Source organism: Poecile atricapillus, chromosome Z (genome assembly GCF_030490865.1).
Source record: "Poecile atricapillus isolate bPoeAtr1 chromosome Z, bPoeAtr1.hap1, whole genome shotgun sequence".
NCBI lineage: Eukaryota > Metazoa > Chordata > Aves > Passeriformes > Paridae > Poecile > Poecile atricapillus.
Genome location: NC_081289.1, coordinates 136354864 through 136378000, shown reverse-complemented (window position 1 = coordinate 136378000; position 23137 = coordinate 136354864). Strand labels below are relative to the sequence as shown.

The window sequence follows — 23137 nt, the reverse complement described above, 5'->3', positions numbered from 1 at the left end:
GTGGGAGGGGGCTGGGGGATCCTATTTCCCTGGAGAGCACACCCCAAACAGACCTACAAAGTCCCCCTTTTCCAGGTGCTTATATCTGCTCCTTCCCCCCAGATCCTGCAGAAGCCAACCCACGAGCTGAAGCAGCAGCTGGCAGGCTACTCCAAGCGTGTGGCCAGCTCCGTCACCGAGCTCATCCAGGCAGCTGAGGCCATGAAAGGTAAGGGAAGATCCTGCTCACAGGGACAGGACCAAGGGCTGGGATTAGGGTGGAGGGCTCAGCAGCTGCTGGAGGAGGCAGGGAAATTCAGAAATGAGGGTGCATGCAGGTGTAACCTGCCTGGCTTCCTGATGTTCCTAGGGACAGAATGGGTTGACCCAGAAGACCCCACAGTCATCGCTGAGAATGAGCTGCTGGGGGCAGCAGCTGCCATTGAGGCTGCAGCCAAGAAGCTGGAGCAGCTGAAACCAAGAGCCAAGCCCAAGGTAGCAGTGCTGAGCTTTGTCTGACCTTTGTGCTCAGCTTGGGGTGTGCTGGGACTCTCCTTACTGTGCTTTAGCCAGGTTTGAAGCCCCATCTGACAGCTGGTCCCTCTTCCTGTACTCCTGCTACTTCCCACATCCCCAAATGGACTTTCCTCAGGTAGCCCGTGCCCTCTGTACCCCACAGCCCTTAATCCAGCTTTATATGTTTCCCCTCAGCCCCCTGCAGCCATCCTCCTGTTCTGCTCCGTCTGTCCCAGCACTCTTGCTTGGGACTCACATTCTGCTTTTGCCCACAGCAAGCGGACGAGAGCCTGAACTTTGAGGAGCAGATCCTGGAAGCTGCCAAATCCATTGCTGCAGCCACGAGTGCCCTGGTGAAGGCAGCCTCAGCAGCCCAGCGGGAATTAGTGGCCCAAGGAAAAGTAAGGCCATAAGAGGGGAGAAGAAAATGTAGAGAAGGGTTCTCCCTTCTTCTGGGGCTGCTTGTAACCCTCATACCTGTGACAAGAGGTGTGCAGGGTGGTGAACCGTATTTCTCCCCTCCTTCTTTGTAGGTGGGTGCCATCCCAGCCAATGCAGTGGATGATGGACAGTGGTCCCAGGGTCTCATTTCAGCCGTGAGTATCAAGGTCATGCTGAGGGCCTGAGGGGGAAAATTTCCTCTTGACTCCTGCTGCAAACACGAGGATGCTCTACACTTTTGCTTGTCTTCAGTGGAAGAAGCAGCCATGCTTCTTCCTCCCTCTCCCACATGCTGTGGAAGCTGTTTCTTTCCATCCCATGCCCCACAGCCTCCTTGGAGCCTATCAGGGCTCCTCCCCTGACAGCCTCTCTTGCCACAGGCACGCATGGTGGCTGCTGCCACCAACAACCTGTGCGAAGCCGCCAACGCCGCCGTGCAGGGCCATGCCAGTGAGGAGAAGCTCATCTCCTCTGCCAAGCAAGTGGCTGCTTCCACAGCCCAGCTCCTGGTAGCCTGCAAGGTGAAGGCTGACCATGACTCGGAGGCCATGAAGCGGCTCCAGGTGAGTCCTAGGCTGCCTCTTCAGCCCCTGTTGTTTGAAAGGTGGCTAGGAGTGGGGTGGGGGCACATGGATGCTCTCCAGGGCTCATCCTCCCTACCTGTATGCCATCAGTGAGATATTAATTGGAACACAGGCTCCAGGTTGCTTGGATTTCACTGCTAGCTGTGTGCCAGGCATGTGAGTGATGCTGTGCTGCTCAGCCTGGCAGCATTCAAGAACAATGACCTGGCACAGGAATACCTGAAATGGGTGCACTTCCTCACTGGCATTCAGGTGAGGAAAGGGGGAGCATGTTCTGTAGCACCATTAATCCTCAGAGGCCATGGCACACAAGAGGTTATGTTGGGGGGTTAACATGGGGTGTCAGCACTGGGGCCAAGGGCTCATCCAGTCCCTCCCAGTCCCTGCCCTGCTGCTCAGAGAGGAGACAGAGCTTGGCTGGGAGCAGAAGCGCCTGAAATGGTCATGAGCGGGTGACAAGGCAGCGAGCCATGTAAAGGAATCCCTTCATGCAGCTCCCAGCACTCCTGGCTGCTGGTCCTGCCTGGGGCAGGAGTTCCTTCGCACTCCTGGGCAGCAGTCATACCCTGGGGCTGTGACTCACACTGAGGCTCTCCTCCCTGCTGCAGGCTGCTGGAAATGCCGTGAAGAGGGCATCAGACAATCTGGTGAAGGCAGCACAGAAGGCAGCTGCTTTCCAGGACCATGATGAAACGGTGGTGGTGAAGGAGAAGATGGTCGGAGGAATTGCACAGGTGAGGAGTGAGGCTACTCCAACAGAGCAGGAGCAGCTCTAGGTGCCATCACAACCATCTCAGAAGCATGTCCTACCACCCAGCAGCACAAGTCATGTCATGAGAGAATCTCACAAAAATGCTGTGAGTTATCTATCCCACTGAGAACCAGTTGAACAAGGAGACCTCGCCTTACCACGGCACAGGTGGCCGTAGGTAATGGTGTGTACTCCCAGGAGTGTAGAGCCCTGGCTTCTCCTTGGTGCAGAGCCCACAGTATCCCAGCATCATGGTAAAAGCAAAGCAGTGGGTAGAGGGCAAGATCTACCTAGTGTGGGGTGCCACAGTCCCAGTGCTGGCTCCATGCAGCTGAGACCCTCTACACAACACATGGGGCTGAGCCCAGAAGCTGTGCTGTTCTGCTTAATGTCCAGAGTACCATCCTCCCGTCGCAGGACAGACAGCCCTCATGCTCAGTGAGGCAGTGGCTGTGATGGGAGGGAAGCAGCAGCCAGAACCCAGCTCTGGGGTTGGCATTGCTGTGCTGGAGTCTCTGGCCATCCCTGTGTGAGGCAGCTGTGACCCCAGGGCTCTCTCCTGGCAGATTATCGCCGCCCAGGAGGAGATGCTGCGGAAGGAGCGGGAGCTGGAGGAAGCGCGGAAGAAGCTGGCGATGATCCGGCAGCAGCAGTACAAGTTCCTGCCCTCGGAGCTGCGGGATGAGGAGCAGAACTGAGGCGCACACCCTCCGCTCACCACACAGACTGCTGCCTGCCCGCCTGCCCACCTGCCTGCTCCTATTTAAGACGACCCGCCACAAGCGAAGGGCTGTCTGGGCTAGACCAGAGCTCTGCCCGCACCCAGAGCGACGGGACTAACTCAGCTGCCCCTCCAAGCCGGTGCTGCACCAGCGACTCCGCTTTGCTGCCCAGCCCACCTTCCCATGCACACCCAAGGCACAATCAGAGCGCTCGGAGGGACTCGGTTGAGGTGGGAGCCGGGGCTGCACTGGCTCAGGGCTCACCCGCCAGCCCCGGGGTGCGGGCCCACAGAGCTCTCCACTGCAAGGGGATATTTACTTGTGCCTTCTTTCTTTCCCCTCGTGCCCCTTTTTTCTCTCTCCTCCACGTGGGATGGGGACAGGCGGGTGGCTTGCCTGCTCCTGCAGGGAGCAGCCGCCCCTCGCTGAGCTCTCACGTGGAGCTGCCTTTCACCTCCAATGCCTTATTGCTGGCTGAATCTTCCTCTACCCTGGAAGGCCCTAAGTCCACCCCATGAGTATCTTCTTCAGCCCAGGCCCCTCTGGGGAGCAGCAGGACTGGAAGCCACAGTGCCTCCACTCAGGATGGGGGATGATGTGATGAGTTCACTCCCAGAGCTGTTTTTTGCCTTCCTGCAGGGCGTCCCCCCGACTGCGGCCCCAGCCAGCTCTGCCTTCCTTCTTCTTCCCAAGTGCCTGTATTGTTTTCCAAGATCTGCAGTATTTTTGTAACTTTTCCATTTCTCTAGTATTGAGCCTGCAGCTTTCAAAGTTCATTTATTTCCCTGCCAGCACATGCCCTGCCCACTAACACCCAGCTCTCGCCGGGGTCCCGTAGCCCAGCATCCCACCCCTCCTCGGCTCCAGGACCTCCGTCCCTTCCCCTTTGCACTCGCTGAGGCTTCTCTCACCATTTTGATACTTTAAGCATCCCATATTAAAGATTGAAGGAAACCAGCTCCCCCCCAAGCCTCCGGGGTGGGGTGGGGGATGCCAGTGTCTCCTCAGAAAGACGCATTCATCAATAAAATCTGGTTTTCCTGCTTTCTTGCCAACTGGGTATCAACGGGCCTCTCCAGGAGACGGGGAGGGCAGGGGGGCCTGCACGCCTTCCCTCCCAGCAAAGGGAGGGGGGAGTGTACCACGGGTGCTTATACAGCATGGAAAATATTTGAGGCACGTCCAGCCCCAGGCACCCGGCAGGCTGGACCCCCACTGCCAGCCATGTGCTGGCCTCGCAGGTGCTGCTGGGGGGCCAACACTGCAGGAGGGGATCTTGGTGATTTTTTTTCTGGGGGATTTGGGCTTCAGGGAAGGCGGGGTGGGGTATCTGTGTGGAGCTCAGCTCCTGGCCCCATTCCTGCTACTAGCCAGATACACTCCTGGGTAGGGTGCAGTAGGGGTGCGGGTGGGGGACCTCCCACCCCATAGCCCATCAGTGGGGAAGCAACAGTCTGGTGTGGTGTGGGTCTGGGAATGTGGCCGGAGCCTTCCCGGCTGCCAGCATTGATCTCACGCCCCGAAATAGCCCCCCAGAGCCAACCTGTGCGGGCAGCAGCTGCCCCAGCGTGTCCCCACCTGTTCCCACCCTGTCACTCAGCAGGGATTTGGGGGGCCTAAGCAGTGGCAGGACAGGCAGGGTGATGTGGGGTGCAACAGGGACATTGCAGGGTACAACAGGGGTCCGGGCAGGTTGGCACATGTCCTTTGCCTCTGGGGCTGTTCCTGGTAGTGAGCTACAAACACCAGTGGTAAGGGCAGCATCCTGCAGTATCCCAGACAGCAACCCCTGTCCCCTTGTGGTCATGTCCCTGGGGGTGTGGAGGGGCTGTTCCTCCTAAGACACTTACCCCTGGCGAGGCTCCAGGGTGGATTTGTGGCTCTCACAGGCATCCCAGTCCTCCCAGCTGTCCCCTGACAATCTGCGCTGGCCTGACCCGGCACCAGGCTCTCACCCAGGTACCGGCTTGGACATGGGGCCCTTTGGAGTGTCCTGCAAGGACAGCGAGCGGGCACAGCGTGGCAGCAGCTCTGGCCTCCCGGGGGCAAGGGAGCTCCAGCACGCGCTGCACAGGGCTGTTAGCATATCCACTCTCTGTCCCCCAGCTTGGGCACAGCAAGAGGTGGTGGCATAAACACCAGGGGAGGCACATGGGGGTGTGATTAACCAATCACCCCTCAATCTCACACACTGACCGAAGGGTTATTTTGGCAGGCAGGTTCAGGAAAGCACATACAGAGGTTTGGAGCTGGGATGACACAGTCATAAGGTCCCAGGCCTCTGCAGTGATCCAAATTCAGCTAAGTTGGAGGTTAGTGGGAAAACCATGTCCCGACTTCTTGGGGAGCCCAGGGATGGGGTGATAAACTCCAGCACAGCTTGCACCTGGAAAGGTCCCATTAGTCATCAGGACAAGCCTTTCCTTGGGAGTAAGATCTGACCCTAACATGAAATATGGAGGGGATTGATTGCCATCCTTGGGGACATTAGGCCTCCTTAGGACCTGCCTGGGCATGGGGCAGCAATGGGAGGGATGTGCACCCACACCTCTCTGCACCCCCTTGTCCCACAGGTTACCACAGAGGATGGGCTTAAGGGCAGAGTCATGGACCTCGGCTCCTGGATGATTCCAGCAGTGTCTATGGACATGGCTATGAAGCCTGGAGCAAAGAGGAGGGGCCAGAGAAGGAGAACATCATCCTTTGGGGGAATGTCTGAGGGCTGGCCTGGCTCCAGGGCAATTTACTTGCTGCTTGCACCATGCCCATCATTATCTTTGCCCCATGCACTGAGCATATGAGGTTGCTCAAACCCATTAAGTTGCTCTAGGCTGCAATATCTTGCAGAAAAATAATTATTATCTTACAGGAATGATGGGAGATGAATCTTCCCCCTCCCCTCAGAAGCCATACGCTGGCAGCTACAGACTCTCCTTGTCCAAATATGTGCCTAATTCATCAGTACTAATAGCTGCTCTCCAGAGTCCAGCAGTGGCTCTTCTGCTTTCCCCATGGAGCCAGCAGCCCGCTGGTCCTTAACTGCTCCCACCCCTCCTATGCCCTCCACCATCCAGGCCTGAGGGCTCCTAAAAGGCACTTTCTCCAGCTGTCAAAAACTTTTTGTTCCTCTGTTCTTTGGGGCACTGGTGCCGAGAAGTTGCATCAAGCAAGGGTTGGCTGCAGCCCAGGAGCAATGGGCTGGGGGAGCCTGTGCACCCCTCCTGTCCCCATCCCATCACAGCCTTCCACACGTGCCACACGGCTCCCATGGCCCCTCCACCAGCTCCTTCCAGCCCCCCCCGACCCACAGCCCACCCTGCAGCTGGGAATGTGCCAGAAGCATTTACGACTGTTATTAAAGTACAGGTTATTTTTGGAGGAGCTGGGATTTGAAGGGTTTGCATTTTTTTGCCTGTGGAATACAGTTTATTTAGAGCAGAAAGATGAAGAGGGGTAGTGAGCTGCCTGTATGCCCTGTGTCACTCTAAAACGCCACTCCGTGGCTGTGCATGTGCCAGGTGTCCTTGTGGGCACCAGGGACAGTGGCACCAAGGTGCAAGACAGAAGGAAGGTAGGTGCCAAGAAGTCAGCACAGAGATCTGGCCCTTCTGCCCCACCAGCAGCTGGATGGGAAAGTCAGGGGCTCTGCTCACTTCTCTCCTGGAGGATTTTCCCCATGCGGGCAATGCCAGCCAAACATGTCCCTCAGTGCAATCACAGCCTGAGGTCCCCTGAATGTCCCCTACACTTCAGTGCCAGCCCATTGGCGTTCCCAAGGGCCATGCCAGCCCTTGAGGTGTCCCCAAGCCAGTGCCAGCAAGCAGGGTCCCTCAGGCCCCAGGGGGCTGTGACAGGGCATTGGCATGAGGGCAGCTCTAACTGGAGCCAGTGCCACTGGGGTACCCGTCCTCGGTGCCCCAGGGCGTCCCTTGCCCTGCGCCACCAGGGTACCCCTAGCACAGTGCGACGGAGCATCCCTCATCCAGTGTCACAGGGGTACCACCAGAACATTGTTCATCACCCAGTGCCACCGGGGTACCCACAGCACAGCATCCCGGGGCGTCTGTTGCCCAGTACCACCGGACTGTCCCTAGCGCAGTAACCCGGGGTGTCCCTCGCCCTGTGCCCCGATGGGTGCCGGGCGCCAGGGCTGCGGCGATGCCCGGCGGGGGCCGCCCCCCCGTCCCACTCGGTGCGAGGGCCGGTGGCGAGCCAGTCCCTAAAAGGTGCTGGCGGGCGGCGGGGGAGGTACCGGGGCAGCCCCCGCCCGGCACGGCCCCTCCCCAGCTTTTAGGCAGCTCGGCGGGGCGGGGAACGCAGTGCCGGTGCTCCCTCCGCTCCCGGTGCTCCCGCCGCTCCCGGTGCTCCGCGTTCCTCTGCCGCCCCGCGCCCCGCCGCCGACACCCCGCCACCATGGAGGCCATCAAGAAGAAGATGCAGATGCTGAAACTGGACAAGGAGAATGCCATCGACCGCGCCGAGCAAGCGGAGGCTGACAAGAAGCAGGCAGAGGACCGCTGCAAGCAGGTGGGTGTCCCACGGGCTTCCCCATCGTTACCTGGGCACCCTCCCCTCCAGGGGTGTCCAGCCCCAGGACCCTGCTGGGAGTCCAGCCTGGGGATCCTCCACCCTAGGGTTGTCCAGTCCTGGAAAGCCCATCCCGTTGGGTTTCCATCCCACTGATTGTCCAGCCTGGGTACACTGCACTCTCTAGGATCACACAATCCCCATACCACTGGTTATCCAGCCTGCAACCCCCTGTCCTAAGCATGTCCTGGCCAAAGGACCTTGCCCCACTGGGTGTTCTGCTTCTAGATGCCAGCTCTAGGAACTGACAGCCCTTGAGACCTTAAATCTCTGGGACTGTGTCCCCAGGGACATCACCCCATGTGGGTATGTCCCCAGGAACCAACACTTCAGACTCTTTTCCTTGACCTCTTGTGCTGGTCCCCTCAAACATGTCTTATCTCAGTGGGACACCCCAGTCCCAACTCCCTGTCCCTGTGCCAGGGAGAACCCTGGGGACTGCTCACTCCCACCAGAGCACAAAGAGATGGGAAGACAGACTAGTTTCCCCCAAAGCTGTACCCCCAAGTCAGGAGCTCTCTAGTCCCCTTTACGGGGAAGGAGATCACCACCCCCTTACCTCCACCAGGCTCAGGGATGATGGGGGTCCTGGGGGCTGCTCTACACCGAGAGCCCCCCAAGGGCATGTAGACCCAAAGTTGTCAGAGAACACGTCCATGTTTTCCTGCTGTGCCCCCCACAGGCTGGGTGTCCCCAGGAGGAGAATGGGAGGACAGATCCCCTTCCAGCCTTGCAGACACCGCCATCTCCCCTGACCCTCACCCTTTGTCCTCTCCCCAGCTGGAGGAAGAACAGCAGGGCCTGCAGAAGAAGCTGAAGGGCACTGAGGATGAGGTGGAGAAGTACTCTGAGTCAGTCAAGGAGGCCCAGGAGAAGCTGGAGCAGGCGGAGAAGAAAGCTACAGATGTAAGTAGGCATGCCAGCAGCTCCTCCCCTGCACAGGCTCTGGACCTCGGGGGGGCTAAAGGAAGAGGGGGCCCTTATATGGAAAGCGTCCGAGGGGAAGACTGTCAGGATCCCATTCCTTCGATGTTGACACTGAACTGGGCTGATGGGTCCTGTGTGGGATGCGAGGGCCAGGCCAACTGCAGTGGGCAGTGTTGGTTGCTGGTCCTGTCTTGAGCTTTGTGGGTAGCCTACAGCCTGGCTCCCCAAAGCTAACGGGGACAAGTGTCCCAAGCTGTGTCAAAGTCCCCAGGTATGCACCTCCTCAACGTTCGAAGGAAAAACTGTGGTTCTTGCTAAACTGTGGCAGAGCAGAGAAACGGAAAAATCTCTTGCTGTGGTTAGCTGCCCTGTGCTGGCTGCAAGGAAGAACGCTTGGGGTGTGTGGAAGGGGATTTGGGGGGATTTGGGGTCCAGTGTGCTACTTCGTACCCTGAGAAGGACAAGGCCAGGAAGAGTTTTATTTAGTGCCATGACTGATGTTTCTCCTGGGAAATAGATCCCTCTGAGGAGATGTTAGGAAGGTGTTGAAATTGGCTTGTGCCTGGCCAGGATGAAGGGTGGAACAGCTGTGTGCGGCCACGGGGCCGCTTGGGAATGGGGTATAATGACCTGTGGTGCCACACAGGGTATTTGACACCCTATAAATAAATCCTCCTTTTGATAGCCAGCCCCTCTTTGATGAAAACCAACCCTGGAAACTGGAGGAGAAGCTAAAGGAGAGCCGTCTGGAGCACAGCCAGCAGGGCATGGCCAGGCTTTTCAGGATTGAGAACAAAAAATTCAATCCCAGCTGGTTTGTGGAGCTAAATGGGGGAGATGCGTCAAATCTCTGAGGCCGCCGCCAAGGACAGGGGCGAGCGGACAAGGACAAGCAATGGCAACACCAGTCCTGTGGCAGCCCAGAGCCCCTGGGCAGCAGCCAGGGGTCTCCTCAGACCTCTTGGCTGGTCCTACAGATGACTCTCCTTTAAAACATTGAGAATCCACATTCAATGTGTGATGGGGCAGGCATGTCAAGCTGGGCAAGGTGGCTGCTGAGTGCATTGGGGTTCACACTGATCTAATTGGTTCTGTGCTGGTATGGGACAGGGCAAACTCAGTGTGGTTGAGAGTGGATGTGCTGTTCCCAGTGCAGGGCTCAGAGGAAAGGACAAACAGTGGTACTGGGCAGATGTCAGCTATGGGGTGGTGTTTCCTTCTGGCAGTGGGCTGTGCGATGCCATCCAGGGCAGGGATGGTGTTTGCAGGAGTTCAGGACCTCTGGCCAATGAACCAATGTGATTTCACAAAAATTTATTGTTTACATTATGCACTTATTTATACCTTCTAAAACTACTGTTCACACGAACACACATCTTTTCATTGGTGCCCCTGTCCTGTCCACACACTCTGCACACAGCCCTCAGGGCACGGGGTTGGTTACAGTTCAGGTGTTCAACCGCCCTCTGTTGTCTGGCTCTTGTGCTCCTGTTTTCTTGCTTTTCAGCCTCTTCTTTCTTATTTTTAGAGCAGCTTATGTCTCAGCAATCTTGAGAAATTCCAGAGGGTCTGATAAGAAACTCTGCAGACAGTTTGGCTGGTGCACACCCTGGCCCAAGTTGCTCAGATGCATTGCTAGAGGTGTTTCCCTGCTCTTGGTTCACAGCAGTTTGGCAAATCTGTGGGCTTCACTATGGAGAGTCCCATACCAGAAGACACAGTGGATGGGAACCACCAGGGAAGGGCCAGAGCAGGAGCCATGGTGAAGGAACAGTGGCAGGCTGGAGGCTGGCTGCAGCAGGGCTAGGGCTCCATCACCAGCACAGCCCTCCCAGGTCCATGCCAAAGCCTCAATGGGCTGCACCATGTCTGGGATCTGAGAGTCACCCCTCCTCCGTGCCAGGGACCTGAATGTGCTGACAGCTCTAAGTGCCAGGGCTGGTGTCACCTCCTTCCTGATGCAAGGTGCAGCACAGCTCCTGCTTCCAGCAGAGGAAGCGTTGGGTGGACCCCCAGAGCACACCCACCCCACGTCCTCCCTGGCTGCCAGGACAGTGGGTGCCTGTGAGCACAGTGTCCCAATTCCTCAGACAGCTCAGGCTCATACCGGCGATCCAGGCAGCCTCGTACCCTTGGCAAAAATGTCAGTGCCATAAAAGAACAAACATGCACCTCAGTATGGCCCTGCCCTGCTGCTGGCACCGGATGGTGGGGCGGAAAGGCCACGGGGACTGCACTAAAGAGTGGGAATATTTTACCCCAGGCACTTGGAGAGGTGTCAGCACACAGAGCAGGGAATGCCTAACTCTTGATCAGCAACTTCTCAGAAGCTCTGTGAGCCCACCGCGACCCTAGAACCTCTTGTCCTCAGGAGGGACAGCCCACGGTGCCTAGGTCAGGATGGGTAAGAGCTGCTGGAAACGGTGCAGCTGGGACAGCAGGTTTAGGCCAGAACAGCCCCCTCCATCGCCCCGCATCCCCAGCATTGGCCTGTCCCCAGCCAACCCAAAGGGGCCTTAGGGAAAATCTGTCGTTCCCAGGCCATGATCCCAAAAGCTTCATCCGTGTTCCCGCCCCAGCTGCTTTCCCTAGCCAAGACTTTGCTCTTATTTGGCGATTCCCTGAGCTGGTGGGAGGGAACTGGACTCTGCTGGGAAGTGACTGCATCTCGGGGTGGGGCTACAGCAGGAGGCACCTAGCCTGGCTACTGCGGGGTCAGGGTGGCTGCCCCCCCTAGTCTGTCCTCCTCCTGGCTCATGCCTGCCCCGCTGCTGCCAGGAACCCTCGTTTCTGCTCTGGGCCCCCATGTCCTGACTTGTGCATTACTGACATCCAGACCTCGGACTGGGAAGTACCAGCTGGGCCCAAGGCCAAGCCCAAGGCTGTGTGCTCCCAGGGGAGCCACAGCATCGCCTCTTCCGCTGCCTCTTGGCAAGGGGACATGGATCTGCAGGGTGCAGATAGCAGTGTGGCTGAGTCACCCCCAGGACCACCACTCTTGACCTCCCTGGCCCTGGAGCTGATGGCAGCTGTTGAGGTCAGCCTGGGAACTGGCATTCCTGGAGGCAGGTGTGAAGTGCAGCCAGGGAGCTGTCAGTACATCTTAAGGGAGGATTGAGTGCCAGGAGCTCCAACTTCTTCTGATGGATCAAGACATGTGCTGCAGCCAGGATGGAGAGGCAGGAGCTGGAGGTTTGACCTCCCCGCAGGGCACAGTCCCCAGAGCAGGAGGTGCCAGGGTCTCCGTGGGTCCCATGAGTCTCTGTGGGGCTGCAGGACAGGTCCTCACACTGGGGAGCAGATACCAAGGGACTGAACATGATGGATGCTGGGCACCCGGCTGCAGTTCAGGTACCCCCAGAGGACGCCCAGGGGCAGGCTCTGCTCATGCCTCTTACTGACTTCCCACAAGGAAAAAGCCCCCACCCTCCCTAGCTCTGCAGGAATGGCTGGGAAGGGCAGCACTTGGGGACTACACATGGGGGCTCACACAGGACAGACTCCAGCACTCACAGACTCGGTGGACTACTGGAAAAGAGTCGATTTCCCTGGTGTCCCCTCCATTGCTCTGGGGGATTTCAGTGGGATTGTGCACCTCTGCTTGGGGGGCAGCATGCATCCTGGGTACGGAGAGAAGTGTGTGCCCTGCCTTGGGGCCACTGTGTGCCTCTCTGGGGTACCACGTACCCTTTCAGTGGCGACCATGCATCTGGCTGGAACCACGCCTGTTGACCCGGGGTGGGGGGAGTGTGCCCTTGCCCAGAAGCAACCATGCATTTTGCCTTGGCGGGGATGTAGAGACAGTGATCAAAGCCTGGGGAGGACCACGCACCTTGCCCGGGGGCACCCTCTGTCCTATTTGGGATAAGGGGCACTGTGCATCCCTCCCGGCGTGAGAACTCCCTCCTGCCGTGGGTGAGCACCGCACGCCTAGCCCGGGGGAGCGGCAGAGCAGGTCGGTCGGAGACAGCAGGAGCAGGAGCAGCAGCAGCAGCAGCAGCAGGAGGAGGAGGAGGAGGAGGAGCAGGAAGGGATGGAGGCAGGGCGGGCGGCGGGAGCGGCCGCTGCCTGAGCGCTTCCTGTCCGAGCCGGGAGGATCCCACAAAGGGCTCGGCGGTGTGGCCTCCCCGCCGGCAGCCCCCGCCATGGCCAGCGCCAGCTCCATCGATGCCGTCAAGAAGAAGATCCAGAGCCTGCAGCAGGTGGCCGACGAGGCGGAGGAGCGAGCCGAGCACCTGCAGCGGGAGGCCGATGCCGAGCGGCAGGCCCGGGAGCGGGTAAGGGCCGCTGGGGTGGGAAGAGGAGGGCGGGGGGCACCCGGGCAGCTCCTCGGGATGCCCTGCCGGCTCCGGCCCCGCTGCCGGCATCTCTTCCGGGGGCCCGGCCCGGCCCCCCTGAGCCCCGGTAGCCGGGCTGGCTGCCCCGGGGGCGCAGGAGCGCCGGCAGGTCCCCGGGGAGCCGCGGGGAGCTGCCACCCAGCTGGCGAGAGCCCCGGGCGGGGAGCTCGGGGCAGTCCCTGCCTGCGGGCAGCCCCCGCCGGCCGCCTCCCTCCTCCGTCGGTCTGGCGAGAGAAGATGCTGCGTGCAGCGGAGCTCCCCAGGGCTTCCCGGCTGGCTGGGAGCGGCCAGCCTTGCCTTGGGATCGGGTGCCTCCTGGGAAAGGATCTCTTCCCTCGGAGGCCGGCGTTGCTCAGAATCCCACGCCCAGACTCTTGTCTGGCTTCCAGCGGACTCTGCCGTTCGGGCCGCACAGCTTTAGCTCCAGCCTGTCCCTTCTGTGGGGACAAGCCATCCCTTCACACTGCCTCAGGCCAAAATTTCCATTTTGGCAGCGGGATGGCATGCTCAAGCTGCAGCTTTTTCCTGGTCTGTCTTTGTCGTTGTTGGAGCTTTGTGTTTTCTTCCTTTCTTTCTGTTTCCTATGCCCACTCATTCAACATTCTCACCATATCAGGAGCGGCAGAGCTGGGTGCGGTACCCGGGTTGTTGTCACTCAGGCTGTGTGCGGAGGAAATGGCCCCTTCCTGCAGCCTCAGATCGGGTTCCCCGGTCACTGGGAGCTGCCGGGAGAGCTCATGTTCCTAAGTGTCCATCCGGGCAGCTCTGACCCACTTTGGGGGTGATTCCCTGGGAAAAAAATCTACCGACGCAGTGAGGCTGATGCTGCAGGCAGAGCATTCCCTGTGGGCGCCAGCGCCAGATCCCCATTGGGCGGTCTGGCAAGGGACAAAGTTTCGGAGTGTCTGTAGAAAGGGTGATCATGGGGCGGAGGCAGCTGTGGGGCTGGCAAACATCTCAAAGAGGTGCTGGCTGCGCCTGTCCCCACAGGGGATTGCGGGTACTTCAGTGGGGCCATGCAGGGTGACAGCCCCTGCTACTCCCATAGACCCTGTGCTTGGCTAGTATTCCCTGGGGCATTCCCAGTACTGGAGCATGAGGCTGGATGAGCCCAGGCACGACAGCCAGCCAGTCCTGCTGCAGCCTGTGAATAAGCAGGAGCCACTATCTCCTGGGTTGGTGTGTGGAGCTGCTCCCCATGGTGAGGTCTTATTGCCACCCATCCCTTGATATTCGGGGGTTTGTCTTCTTCTCACCCCCCCAGTGTGAAGCAGGGCTGAGAGCTGCTGAGGCAGCATTTCCTGACTGTGGCGATGGAGCAGGAGGTCTTTACCAAATGGAAAGAGTGCAAGGCCAGGCGTCAACAGACTGGCGGAGGGCCAGGGCCACTGCTCCTGGCCAGCCCCAGCTCCCAGCCCTGTGCGTGGGGAGCCTGGGAAAGGGAGGGCTCTGGTCCTGCCAGCCTCCTCTTGGCCAGGCGCCAGCCTGCCGAGGGCGACTCGCTCCACTGCCCCCAGCAATGTGCTGTACATCAGCTGAGGGGGCTCCGTGCTTGGCTTCAGGCTGCCCTGTTGCACAGGACCCTGGGGGTTCCTGCAGGAGAAGCTCCCGGCTCACTCCACCGCCTCTGTAAACAGGAAATCCACAAGTAGCTCCGATCTCCTTTTCGGGAGTGAAGCCGCACAGGGCATTCCTCCCCCTTTACTCACTGCTCTGCAAACCCCAAATACCATCCCTGTGACGGCACGGCTGCTATGGCCACCCTGCCCCAGCAAACTGCCCTGTCCCCTTCCAGGGCAAGAGCTGGAGGTGTGAGGACATGGTGGGGCTGCATATGCCAAGCTGGCACTGCAAGGCTGGGAGAAGCCAGCATCAAACAGCCACTGGGGATGGAGATAACCCTATAGAGAGGAGAGGGAATGCATGGTCAGGCATGCCATTCCAGTGAACATGGACTTGTTGCTCAGTGCCAAGGGCTGTTCTGGATGGTAATCAGGAGTAATCATTGAAAATGCTTTTTTCAATATATGTATTTGACATGGGGTGACTGAGTGGTTTCTGTTCCCCCAGGCTGAGGCTGAAGTGGCTTCCCTCAACCGCCGTATCCAGCTGGTAGAGGAGGAGCTGGACCGTGCCCAGGAGCGTCTGGCCACTGCCCTGCAGAAGCTGGAGGAAGCTGAGAAGGCAGCTGATGAGAGCGAGAGGTGGGATGGAAAGGGACAGTGGGAGTGCTATCAGGTCACCATTGGTTGCAGACAGTCCCCTTAGTTTTGCAGTGGAGTCCCTTACTGCGGTTTCTGTTGGCTTTCTTGCAGACCTCAAAGGGAGAGAGCAAAGCCACAATGCAAAGAAGTCCCCCAGATATAGACACTGCTATCCAGAACGCACATAAAATCCTGAAAATTTTTATCTGGTATTTATAAAAGCACCAGACTGTAAACAGAGACAGAGAAAGATATGAGCATGTTTTATGCCCCAGAGCAGCTTTCTATGCTCAAAGACACAATAACAGCCCAAGAGGGAACCTCTGTACTAGTAACTGAGGTCAGATTTGAGGACAAGACAGCCTCATTCAAAAAAGAGTTCTACAGAGTGTATGTTTCCCTACCCTCATGGCAAACAGGTTTCCAAGACTGGAGCTGTGCATGCAAGGGCACTCAGGTTGTATGGGAGTGCCCAGTGTCACAGCATTCCTGGCAGTTACATGAGCTCTTCCCTCCATTGGCAAAGATCAGTTTGAGCAACAGCATCTGAGTGAGAGGAGAAGAGTCTGCAGGAGTCCCTTCTGTGGGGGTTTGGTAACCCCATTTGTGAGCATCACCCCAAATGTGAAAGGGTTTGCCACAGGATGTTTTCCAGTATTTCCTAAGGGCTGGTGCCTGTCAGGCTGTTTTTGTGGAGGTTGTGGCAGCCTCGTCCTGGGCTGCACACATTTTCACCCCCCAAAAACGGGTTCAGCCCCTGCCTGCTTGAGGTTCACCATAGCCATATGTCACTCTGGAATATAGCCCTGCGGCCAGCTCCACTGTAATTCTGCACAGGAGCATTTTGGGGGTACTGGTGGTGTGATCTTACTGTGTGCCCTCCTCCCCAGGCAATGTCCTGTGTCTCTGAAGCTAGAGGGTGGTGTGGTTAGGGTACAGGATGTGCAGATGACACCTTGACCCACAGCAATAACATCTCCTGGCATGGTCTTTCCTCAGAGGCATGAAGGTCATCGAAAACAGGGCCATGAAAGATGAAGAGAAGATGGAACTCCAGGAAATGCAGCTGAAGGAGGCGAAGCACATAGCAGAGGAGGCTGACCGCAAATACGAGGAGGTGTGTACCCCATTCCCCAGTGCTGACACCCTGGCAGCACCCAGAGCCATCTCCTCATAGCCCTGTGCCCCAAGCTGGGCAAGCACAAGGGCTAACATGGGTCACTTGCTGCCATCAACAGGTTGCCCGCAAGCTGGTTGTCCTTGAGGGAGAACTGGAGCGCTCAGAGGAGAGGGCAGAGGTGGCAGAGAGGTGAGCAGGGCTTCTGGTGGGCAGCGTGCAGGGGTCCCACACAGACCTTGCCCCAAATCCCTGACAGACCTGGGGATGGGGATGTCCGTCCCTGGAAGCAGCAGGGTCTGTCATTGGGGTGGTCTTTGGGATTGCAGGCTGGGGGTAGGGGTGTGCCAACCCACCAGCATCACATCCTTGACCCTGTTCTCTGCTGTCCCCCTCCCGGGGTGCCCCTCTTCCACCCCAGCCGAGTGAGACAGTTGGAAGAAGAGCTGCGGACCATGGACCAGTCTCTCAAATCCCTCATTGCCTCAGAGGAAGAGGTACTGGGGCAGGGGCGTGGGGCAATTTGCAGCAGCCCCCTCTCTCTGTTGCTGTCTCTCGAACCATGCAAGCCACCTCTCTCCTTTCTGCACCACTGCCTCCACCACCGGCCTCCCCTCACCTCCCTCTCCAGCAGGTGCAGGCCGGGCACGCTCCTCCATCCCTCCATCCCTGCTTTCCTTGGTGGGGCCAGCGAGAGCTTGGCTGGTAGTGATGCACGAGATATCTGTGCAAGCAAGCACAAGGAACGGATGAACAGATGCGTCCCGGCAGCTCCTGCTCGCAGTGGCTCTGCTCCTGGCCCACCTGCACTGAGTTTTCTCCTCTCTCAACTTGTTTTCTCTCTTTCTTTCCTGCTTCCCCGTGCCTGTTCTTTCTGCTCCTGCCTCTCTCCTGCCCTCTGGCCCCACTCCCCCACTCCTGCCGGCCTTGCTTGGGATGTAGTAAATGTGGTGACCTAGAGGAGGAGCTGAAAATTGTCACCAACAACTTGAAGTCCCTGGAGGCCCAGGCTGACAAGGTAGGACCCAGTGAGGCTGCTGGGGTTGGGAAGAGGGCATGAGGTCTGGGAATGTGGAGATCTCCTGCTGGGTTGAAGGACAGCTGGAGGCATGCCTTGGGACTCACAGGTGCTTGTCTCTGTCTCTACAGTATTCCACCAAGGAGGATAAGTATGAGGAGGAAATCAAGCTTCTAGGGGAAAAGCTGAAGGAGGTAAGGGGTGTAGAGCTGCCACTGAATCAGTGAAGGCATGAGCTTACCATCCTGAGTGGGTTTTGACCCCATTATGCCTTCATCCTCTCACAGTTCCCTAAATTGCAGCCCTGCATCATAGCAGCTATCTGGGTTTGGGATTACCTTCATTAGTCTGTTCTGATTTAGGGTGTGAGGCTCCATGGAGCCCTAGTCACTTCTTGTCCCTTGCCTTTCCCATGGGAGGGCTTCTGGAGAAGGGTACCAGAGATGGGGTAGATTTGGAGTGCAGTGCAGCCTGCACCTCCCGTTGTATCCTGCAGCTCACCCTTTCCCCACTGTGCTTCCCACAGGCTGAGACCCGAGCGGAGTTTGCAGAGAGGTCTGTGGCGAAGCTGGAGAAAACCATTGATGACCTAGAAGGTAAAATGTCCCCACCAGCCCCGTGTCCCTCTTTCCTGGGGCAGCACTGGACACACCACGCCCCTGGTGTGGTGTTCTTGGCACAAGGGAGGGGATGGGCAGGAGTTCTGGGAGTGGAGAGGCTAAATGCTGCACAGGAGCACAGAGCTCCTGGGGTCTGGGCCCTGCCATTGGGTGGGGAATAGGGTCACATCTGTGCTGCCTGTGCCCACACACCCCTGCTGCCCTCAGCCCGCTGCTCACAGCCACTCTTTCTCTCTACCTTGTGTCCTCCACTCTATTCCACCGTCTGCTCCCTGCCTGCCCCCACCTGCAGATGAAGTGTATGCGCAGAAGATGAAGTACAAAGCCATCAGCGAGGAGCTGGACAATGCACTTAATGACATCACCTCCCTCTGAGCCCCACACTGGGCACCAGCACTGCACCCGCTCCCTGCCTGTCTTCTCCCCAGCTCAGCTGTTTGCCTGCCTGGCCCTCCCACTTCTCTCCCTACCCTCTCTGTCCTCCTCTGTCCTACCTAGCCTGTGCCTGTCCATCAGTTCCTTTGGGACAGGAGCTGACCGGGGGTGTTCCCGCTGTACCCCTCTTTGGGGAGACAAGATGTAGGTGCTTAGAGCTGTTTGTTCAGGGCAGGAGAGCAGCCCCACATACTGACTGGACAGTGTAGTTGTAGGCCCATGCCACAGCATTGCCCTGGGGATCAGGACTGTGCCCAGAAGCCCTTTGTTCCAGCAGCTCCCTCCTTGGCTCCCCAGCCGCAGAAGCACTGGGGACCCTGCAGCTCCGGGGCTGGGGGGCCATTTCCCCCCACATAAACTTAGAGCAAAGTCCCCCGGTGCTGCTCGCTGGCCCCAGCATGGGGATGACCTGCATTGGGGAAGCGGCACCTTCACTGCCAAAGCTCAGGCCTGGGGGATGAGGGTTGGATCCAGCTGTGCAGACACCTTGTTCCCCAGCAGGCAGGCAACCCCCACTCCTCCCTCACCCTTCTGTCCTTTGCACATTGCTCTTCAGTTTGCATCTCATGACTTTTCTTTTGTGTTCTGTCCCTCTGGGTTAATGAGTTGATATCAATAAAATTTTAACATTGGTTTCTCCTTTGTTTTCTTCATGTCACTCTGTCCCTCATCTCCTGCCTGTCTCATGTGGGTACTGTCAGTGGTGTGGTAGGAGGTGGTTGCAGGCAGCTCACAGCCATGGGCCTCCCGGGCTGACCATGGCTGAGACCCAAGAGGCTCCCGCACTGCCAGGCTGAGCGGGACTGGGTCATTGCGCTGACCACAGCCACCCTCTGATTATTGTACACAGCTTTCCTCATCTCATGCCATCTTCTCCATGAGTCTTTTGGCATGAAATGTCAGGGTTAGACCTGCTCCTGTCCATTCCTTGTCTCCGCTCCCAGATATTGCCTACATGCAGTAATCTCAGCCCTGTCATAGCTCCTGCATCACCTTCCCTTGGTGAAGAGGCTGGTACTACCCTTCAGCAGTGATCTCTTGTGATCCCTAAATTGGTCCTTATACACCTCGTCCTTCCTCACCACCCTGCCATGTCTCAGAACCCAGTTTTCAAATTGATGGACCTACAGCCTTGTCCCTGCACCAAGACTGGCTGTCTCCTGCCAGTGCAGCTGTATCCCACCACTGGCTGGGTGGCTTTTGGTCTTTCCAGAGAAGGCTTTCAGAAATGCTGTCTCTTTTCACTAACTCACTTTTTTCTCTCTCTTTCCTGTGCTGCGTTGATGTCTCCATTTTCTCTAGAGCGCTCTCAGCGGGAGGCCGAGAAAAACCGTGTTCTCACTAACGAACTGCGGGTCATCCTTACTGAACTTAACAACTGAGCTGCCTAGAGCTCCTGGCCCCGGCCCAGCCCCCCTGCCCCATTTTGGCCAGGCTGGCTCTGGGCTGGGAGCCCCTCCCTGCCTAGGGTGAGGCAGGGTGTGAAGCCTTTCCTTATCCTCATAGGGATAACTACCCTGCTTGGGCAGGACAGGGAGCCCCTCTGGAGTTGATCAGTCTTGTGAGAGAAATATGAAGGGTTTTTTGATGTCCTGGGATGCCCACGTAGTGATGGCTGTCCTCTGGCATCATCCTGGCTCTGCTGGGGAGGGATGCAGAGGTTTGTATTGCTGCCTTTCTCCCCCTGTCCCAGGAGTCAGCCTCTGGGCAGCCTCTTCTTCCTCACTCTGGTCACTCCAAACTGTGCAGGGAGGATCCCCTTAGAAAGAGGTCCTTGGAGGGTGTTGGGAAGGCTGGGGAAGGAGCTGGGGATCCAGCAGCACCTGCTGCCCCAAACTTGGGACAGGGAAGAGGCTAGCAGGGCACACTGTGAGATGGGGCTGGGTGGACAGCAGTCTTGTTCCATCCCCATCTCTGGGGGAAGCAGGATGCCATTTGGAAGTGCACACCAGAGGGAGGCTGCCTTGGCAGCAGGCTGCCTGGCAGAGCTTATCCTTGTAGCCTTGTTAGCTCTGCTCCTTATCTCTCTGTTGTCCTCTGCCCACTCTCCTGGGCTGTTAATGGGCTGTTTTCTCACTCCTTCTCTTCACGGAGCACTGCTGGGTCATGCAGCAGGCATTGGTTCTCCGCTTCTGCTGGCCAAGGGTTTGTGCACGTGCCCACAGCTGGCCAGTGGTGATGCCCCAGTGCCTGGCCAAATAATGGTACTCACCAGCAGCACCTATGCTGCAGAGTGCTCAGCCATGGGCAGTGGGGCATCCTGGGAAGATGGAAATGCTGAAGAGTGGTAACTGCCTGTCCCAGTGACCAGCCTGACTGGCCTGGCTTCCCTGGCAGTTCCCAGGGTGGCTGGACTCATCCCTGCCAGAAGTGGGGCTACTTGTGGGGACTGTACTCCACAGGGGACGCCCCGTTTGACTGGAGGCCATTGCTGTACTGAAATGTCCATCTGTGTGTGTGTGTGTCTGTGCTTGGTGTGGTGTGTTTGGGTCCTGCTGCACCTGGGTACATTTGGGTTGTGTCTGTGTGTGTGGCTGGGTGTCCCTTGTATTCACAGAGAGCCTGGCCAGTGCCAAAGAGGAGAACGTGGGGATACACCAGGTCCTGGACCAGACCTTACTGGAGCTGAACAACCTCTGAGCTGCCCTCGCAAGCCCCTATCCCTTTTCCCTACCTTACACATGCACCCCACTGGCATGCTCAAGATGTCGTCCTCAGCTGAACTGCATCTTGGCCAAACCCACACCTCCATTGAGAAGGGAAGCTCAGCAGCCTTGCACTGTTGCTCAAGGGGATCTTGTTTGTGCACAGCCTAACCGGCTCTGTCCTGTCTTTATGTCCAAATATTAAAGCAGTTTGAGAAGATGGATGTCTGTGTTTGGTCCTTTGGGCGGGTACTGGGAGAGGATGTGTGGGTCTCCCTCCCCAGTTCATGCATGGAGGGTCTGCAGGACTTCTGTGGCTGTGGTGGGCTTGGAACGATAACCACATGGTTTGGACTGTGTCATCTCCATCACATCCTTGGAATGTAGAGGAAGCCTCCAGATCTCAAGCTCAATCCAAACCCATCATCCTCTTCAAGTACACAGTGATAAAACATGTCACTGGTGTGTCCCCTTCCACAGACTGCGTGCTACTGGCTTGGCAGCTAGGGAAGCCAAAAAGTCCTTGACGTTTCCATGAAGGGTTCATGTTTATGACAATGAGGAAACAGAAGCACATGATCATGCATGTACACGTTATCAGTTGTCAGGGTCTTCTCCAGATATGGGATTAGCTGCTCATCCTTTGTAGTAGGTGCAATTTCTATTGCCAGTGCCTGAGGGACAGCTGTAAAAGCTAGCAAATATTAATGCAGCTGACAAAGTGCTCAGGAAGTTTCTTCTTGGCTTGCTGTATTTTCTCCAATGCAAACTGAAGAGCAGCCGGATGTGTCTCATTGCTCTTACCAAAATGGGCTGGATTTCCTGGGGATGCCCAAAGCCATTATCTAGTCCTGCCCTTCACTTCGGGCCCCTCCATGATGTGGACCAAGCCCTGTTGTCCCACGCTACCCAGCGGATATCCCTCTAAAAGCACATCCACATACTGCCAGGAAACACAATTCATGCTGACCCCTTGTCAAGCCAGACCCAGCAAGAGACCGACAGGGATAGCTTTTGTTATCTGCTTTCCTTTATTTGCTGTGCCTCTTGGGTCAGGAAAGGAGGGTGTTGAGATTGCATCTCTTTCCTGCCCAGGTGCTGCTGGCCTCCCGCCCTCTCTGGGGCCCAGCAATTCTGTTTTGTGGTTCTAAGGCCTTCTACAGCAGGGGAAAAAAGCTCCCTGTGCATGCGGTGCTCATCTTCAGTTCATCCTCCTAAAGTTGCAAAGTCTGCTGTGAGCTGCAGCCTCCCACCCTGGGCCTGGAGGAGCTGGACGGGAGGACGGTACATGGTGTCTTGGACTGCTGAGCTGTCCCTGTGCAAGGGCTGGAGCTCCACCTTGGGCCCGCCTTCCTCTTCTGCAGTGCATCAGCTGAGCCGTTCTGTTGTTTAATCAAAGCACCTTCCAGGCAGGGGTTTGTCTGCCTGCGAAAAGGAACCAGTGTGTATAAGCACCTGTTCTCTGAAGTCTGCAGCCTGCACTGCAAACAAGCCTGCCCTGTGCCCCAGTCAGGGCGCGTCCCAGTGCCCAGCCTCTGGGCGTCCTTCGCCTTCCTGCAGGGACAAAGAGCCCTTTCACACCCACTGTTTTTTCCCCATTAGCTGCTGCTGCCTCCTGGTTTGGACCAGTCCAATTGACTTAACTGTTTACACCTCGCTGCAAGGGACTTTATATTCCTTTGAACTGCCTGTGACTTGGCAGTGAGATTCTGCTGTTCCCAGGTGATGCTCAGCCTGAGAAAGACATGAGCTGTGTCATGGTTCAGCAAAGCTTTGCATTTCTTCCATTCTTCCACCCATCTCCTTTCCCCTGATCCCCCACAGAGAAATAGGTAGGCCAGGAAAAGCTATGGGAGCATGGGGCACTGTGGAACTGCTGGCATGGGCGCATGTTTCCCCACAGGTGTCACAGACCTATGCTGGGGACTGAAGTGCCTGTGCCCTCCTCCCTTCCTCTCTCTCCACCTCTCCCATGGAATTTCAACCTTTGGATTTGTTTATTTTGGCCTGGCAGACTGAAGATCTCCCCAGAGAGCTTTCAGCCCTGCTGTTGGTTGCCACCCCATTGATATATCAGCACATTAACTTTCAGCAACCTCTCACCTCTGCTCTCTACTCCAGTTTTCTCATCTCTCCTGTGCCTCATTTCATCTCTGAATCCTTCCTGTTCAATGCCCTTGAATTACATGCTGGAGTGGGAGGACCACACAAAGAGCATCTGAGATATTTTTGATGAGACATGTCAAGCTGTGCA

General features: G+C 57.4%; 2 protein-coding genes across 13 annotated transcripts in view; both read left to right on the top strand.

Moving 5' to 3' along the window:
* TLN1 (talin 1) overlaps positions 1–4037 on the top strand; it is a 34588-nt gene extending 30551 nt beyond the window's left edge. For both annotated transcript variants that reach the window (XM_058864158.1, XM_058864157.1), the window contains 7 exons: positions 103–208; positions 350–474; positions 771–896; positions 1029–1091; positions 1317–1499; positions 2129–2254; positions 2838–4037. In XM_058864158.1, the coding sequence (XP_058720141.1) occupies positions 103–208; positions 350–474; positions 771–896; positions 1029–1091; positions 1317–1499; positions 2129–2254; positions 2838–2969 (861 nt within the window). In that variant the 3' untranslated portion in view covers positions 2970–4037. The remainder of the gene's footprint in view (positions 1–102; positions 209–349; positions 475–770; positions 897–1028; positions 1092–1316; positions 1500–2128; positions 2255–2837) is intronic.
* A 3262-nt stretch (positions 4038–7299) lies between these two features.
* Positions 7300–21103, top strand: TPM2 (tropomyosin 2). 11 transcript variants are annotated; one of them, XM_058865036.1, is made up of 9 exons: positions 7300–7520; positions 8361–8486; positions 14915–15048; positions 16048–16165; positions 16287–16357; positions 17108–17183; positions 17315–17377; positions 17710–17779; positions 19541–20789. In XM_058865036.1, exons 1-9 carry the CDS (start codon positions 7407–7409, stop codon positions 19618–19620), a joined length of 852 nt encoding a protein of 283 aa, XP_058721019.1. In that variant the 5' UTR covers positions 7300–7406; the 3' UTR covers positions 19621–20789. The 11 variants fall into 11 exon arrangements, with proteins under 11 accessions (XP_058721019.1, XP_058721014.1, XP_058721013.1 ...); XM_058865031.1 differs by lacking the exon at positions 19541–20789 and adding an exon at positions 18096–18873 and having other exon boundaries at positions 7301–7520; XM_058865030.1 differs by lacking the exon at positions 19541–20789 and adding an exon at positions 20796–21103 and having other exon boundaries at positions 7303–7520.
* Positions 21104–23137: the final 2034 nt, after the last annotated feature.

What these genes read in the sequence shown, in the direction of transcription:
- TPM2 (XM_058865030.1), top strand. Translation starts at nt 7,407, where the DNA reads ATGGAGGCCATCAAGAAGAAGATGCAGATGCTGAAACTGGACAAGGAG. An exon ending in CAGAGGACCGCTGCAAGCAG is followed by an intron (nt 7,521 to 8,360) that starts GTGGGTGTCCCA and finishes TCCTCTCCCCAG; the next exon opens with CTGGAGGAAGAACAGCAGGG. An exon ending in GCAGCTGATGAGAGCGAGAG is followed by an intron (nt 15,049 to 16,047) that starts GTGGGATGGAAA and finishes GTCTTTCCTCAG; the next exon opens with AGGCATGAAGGTCATCGAAA.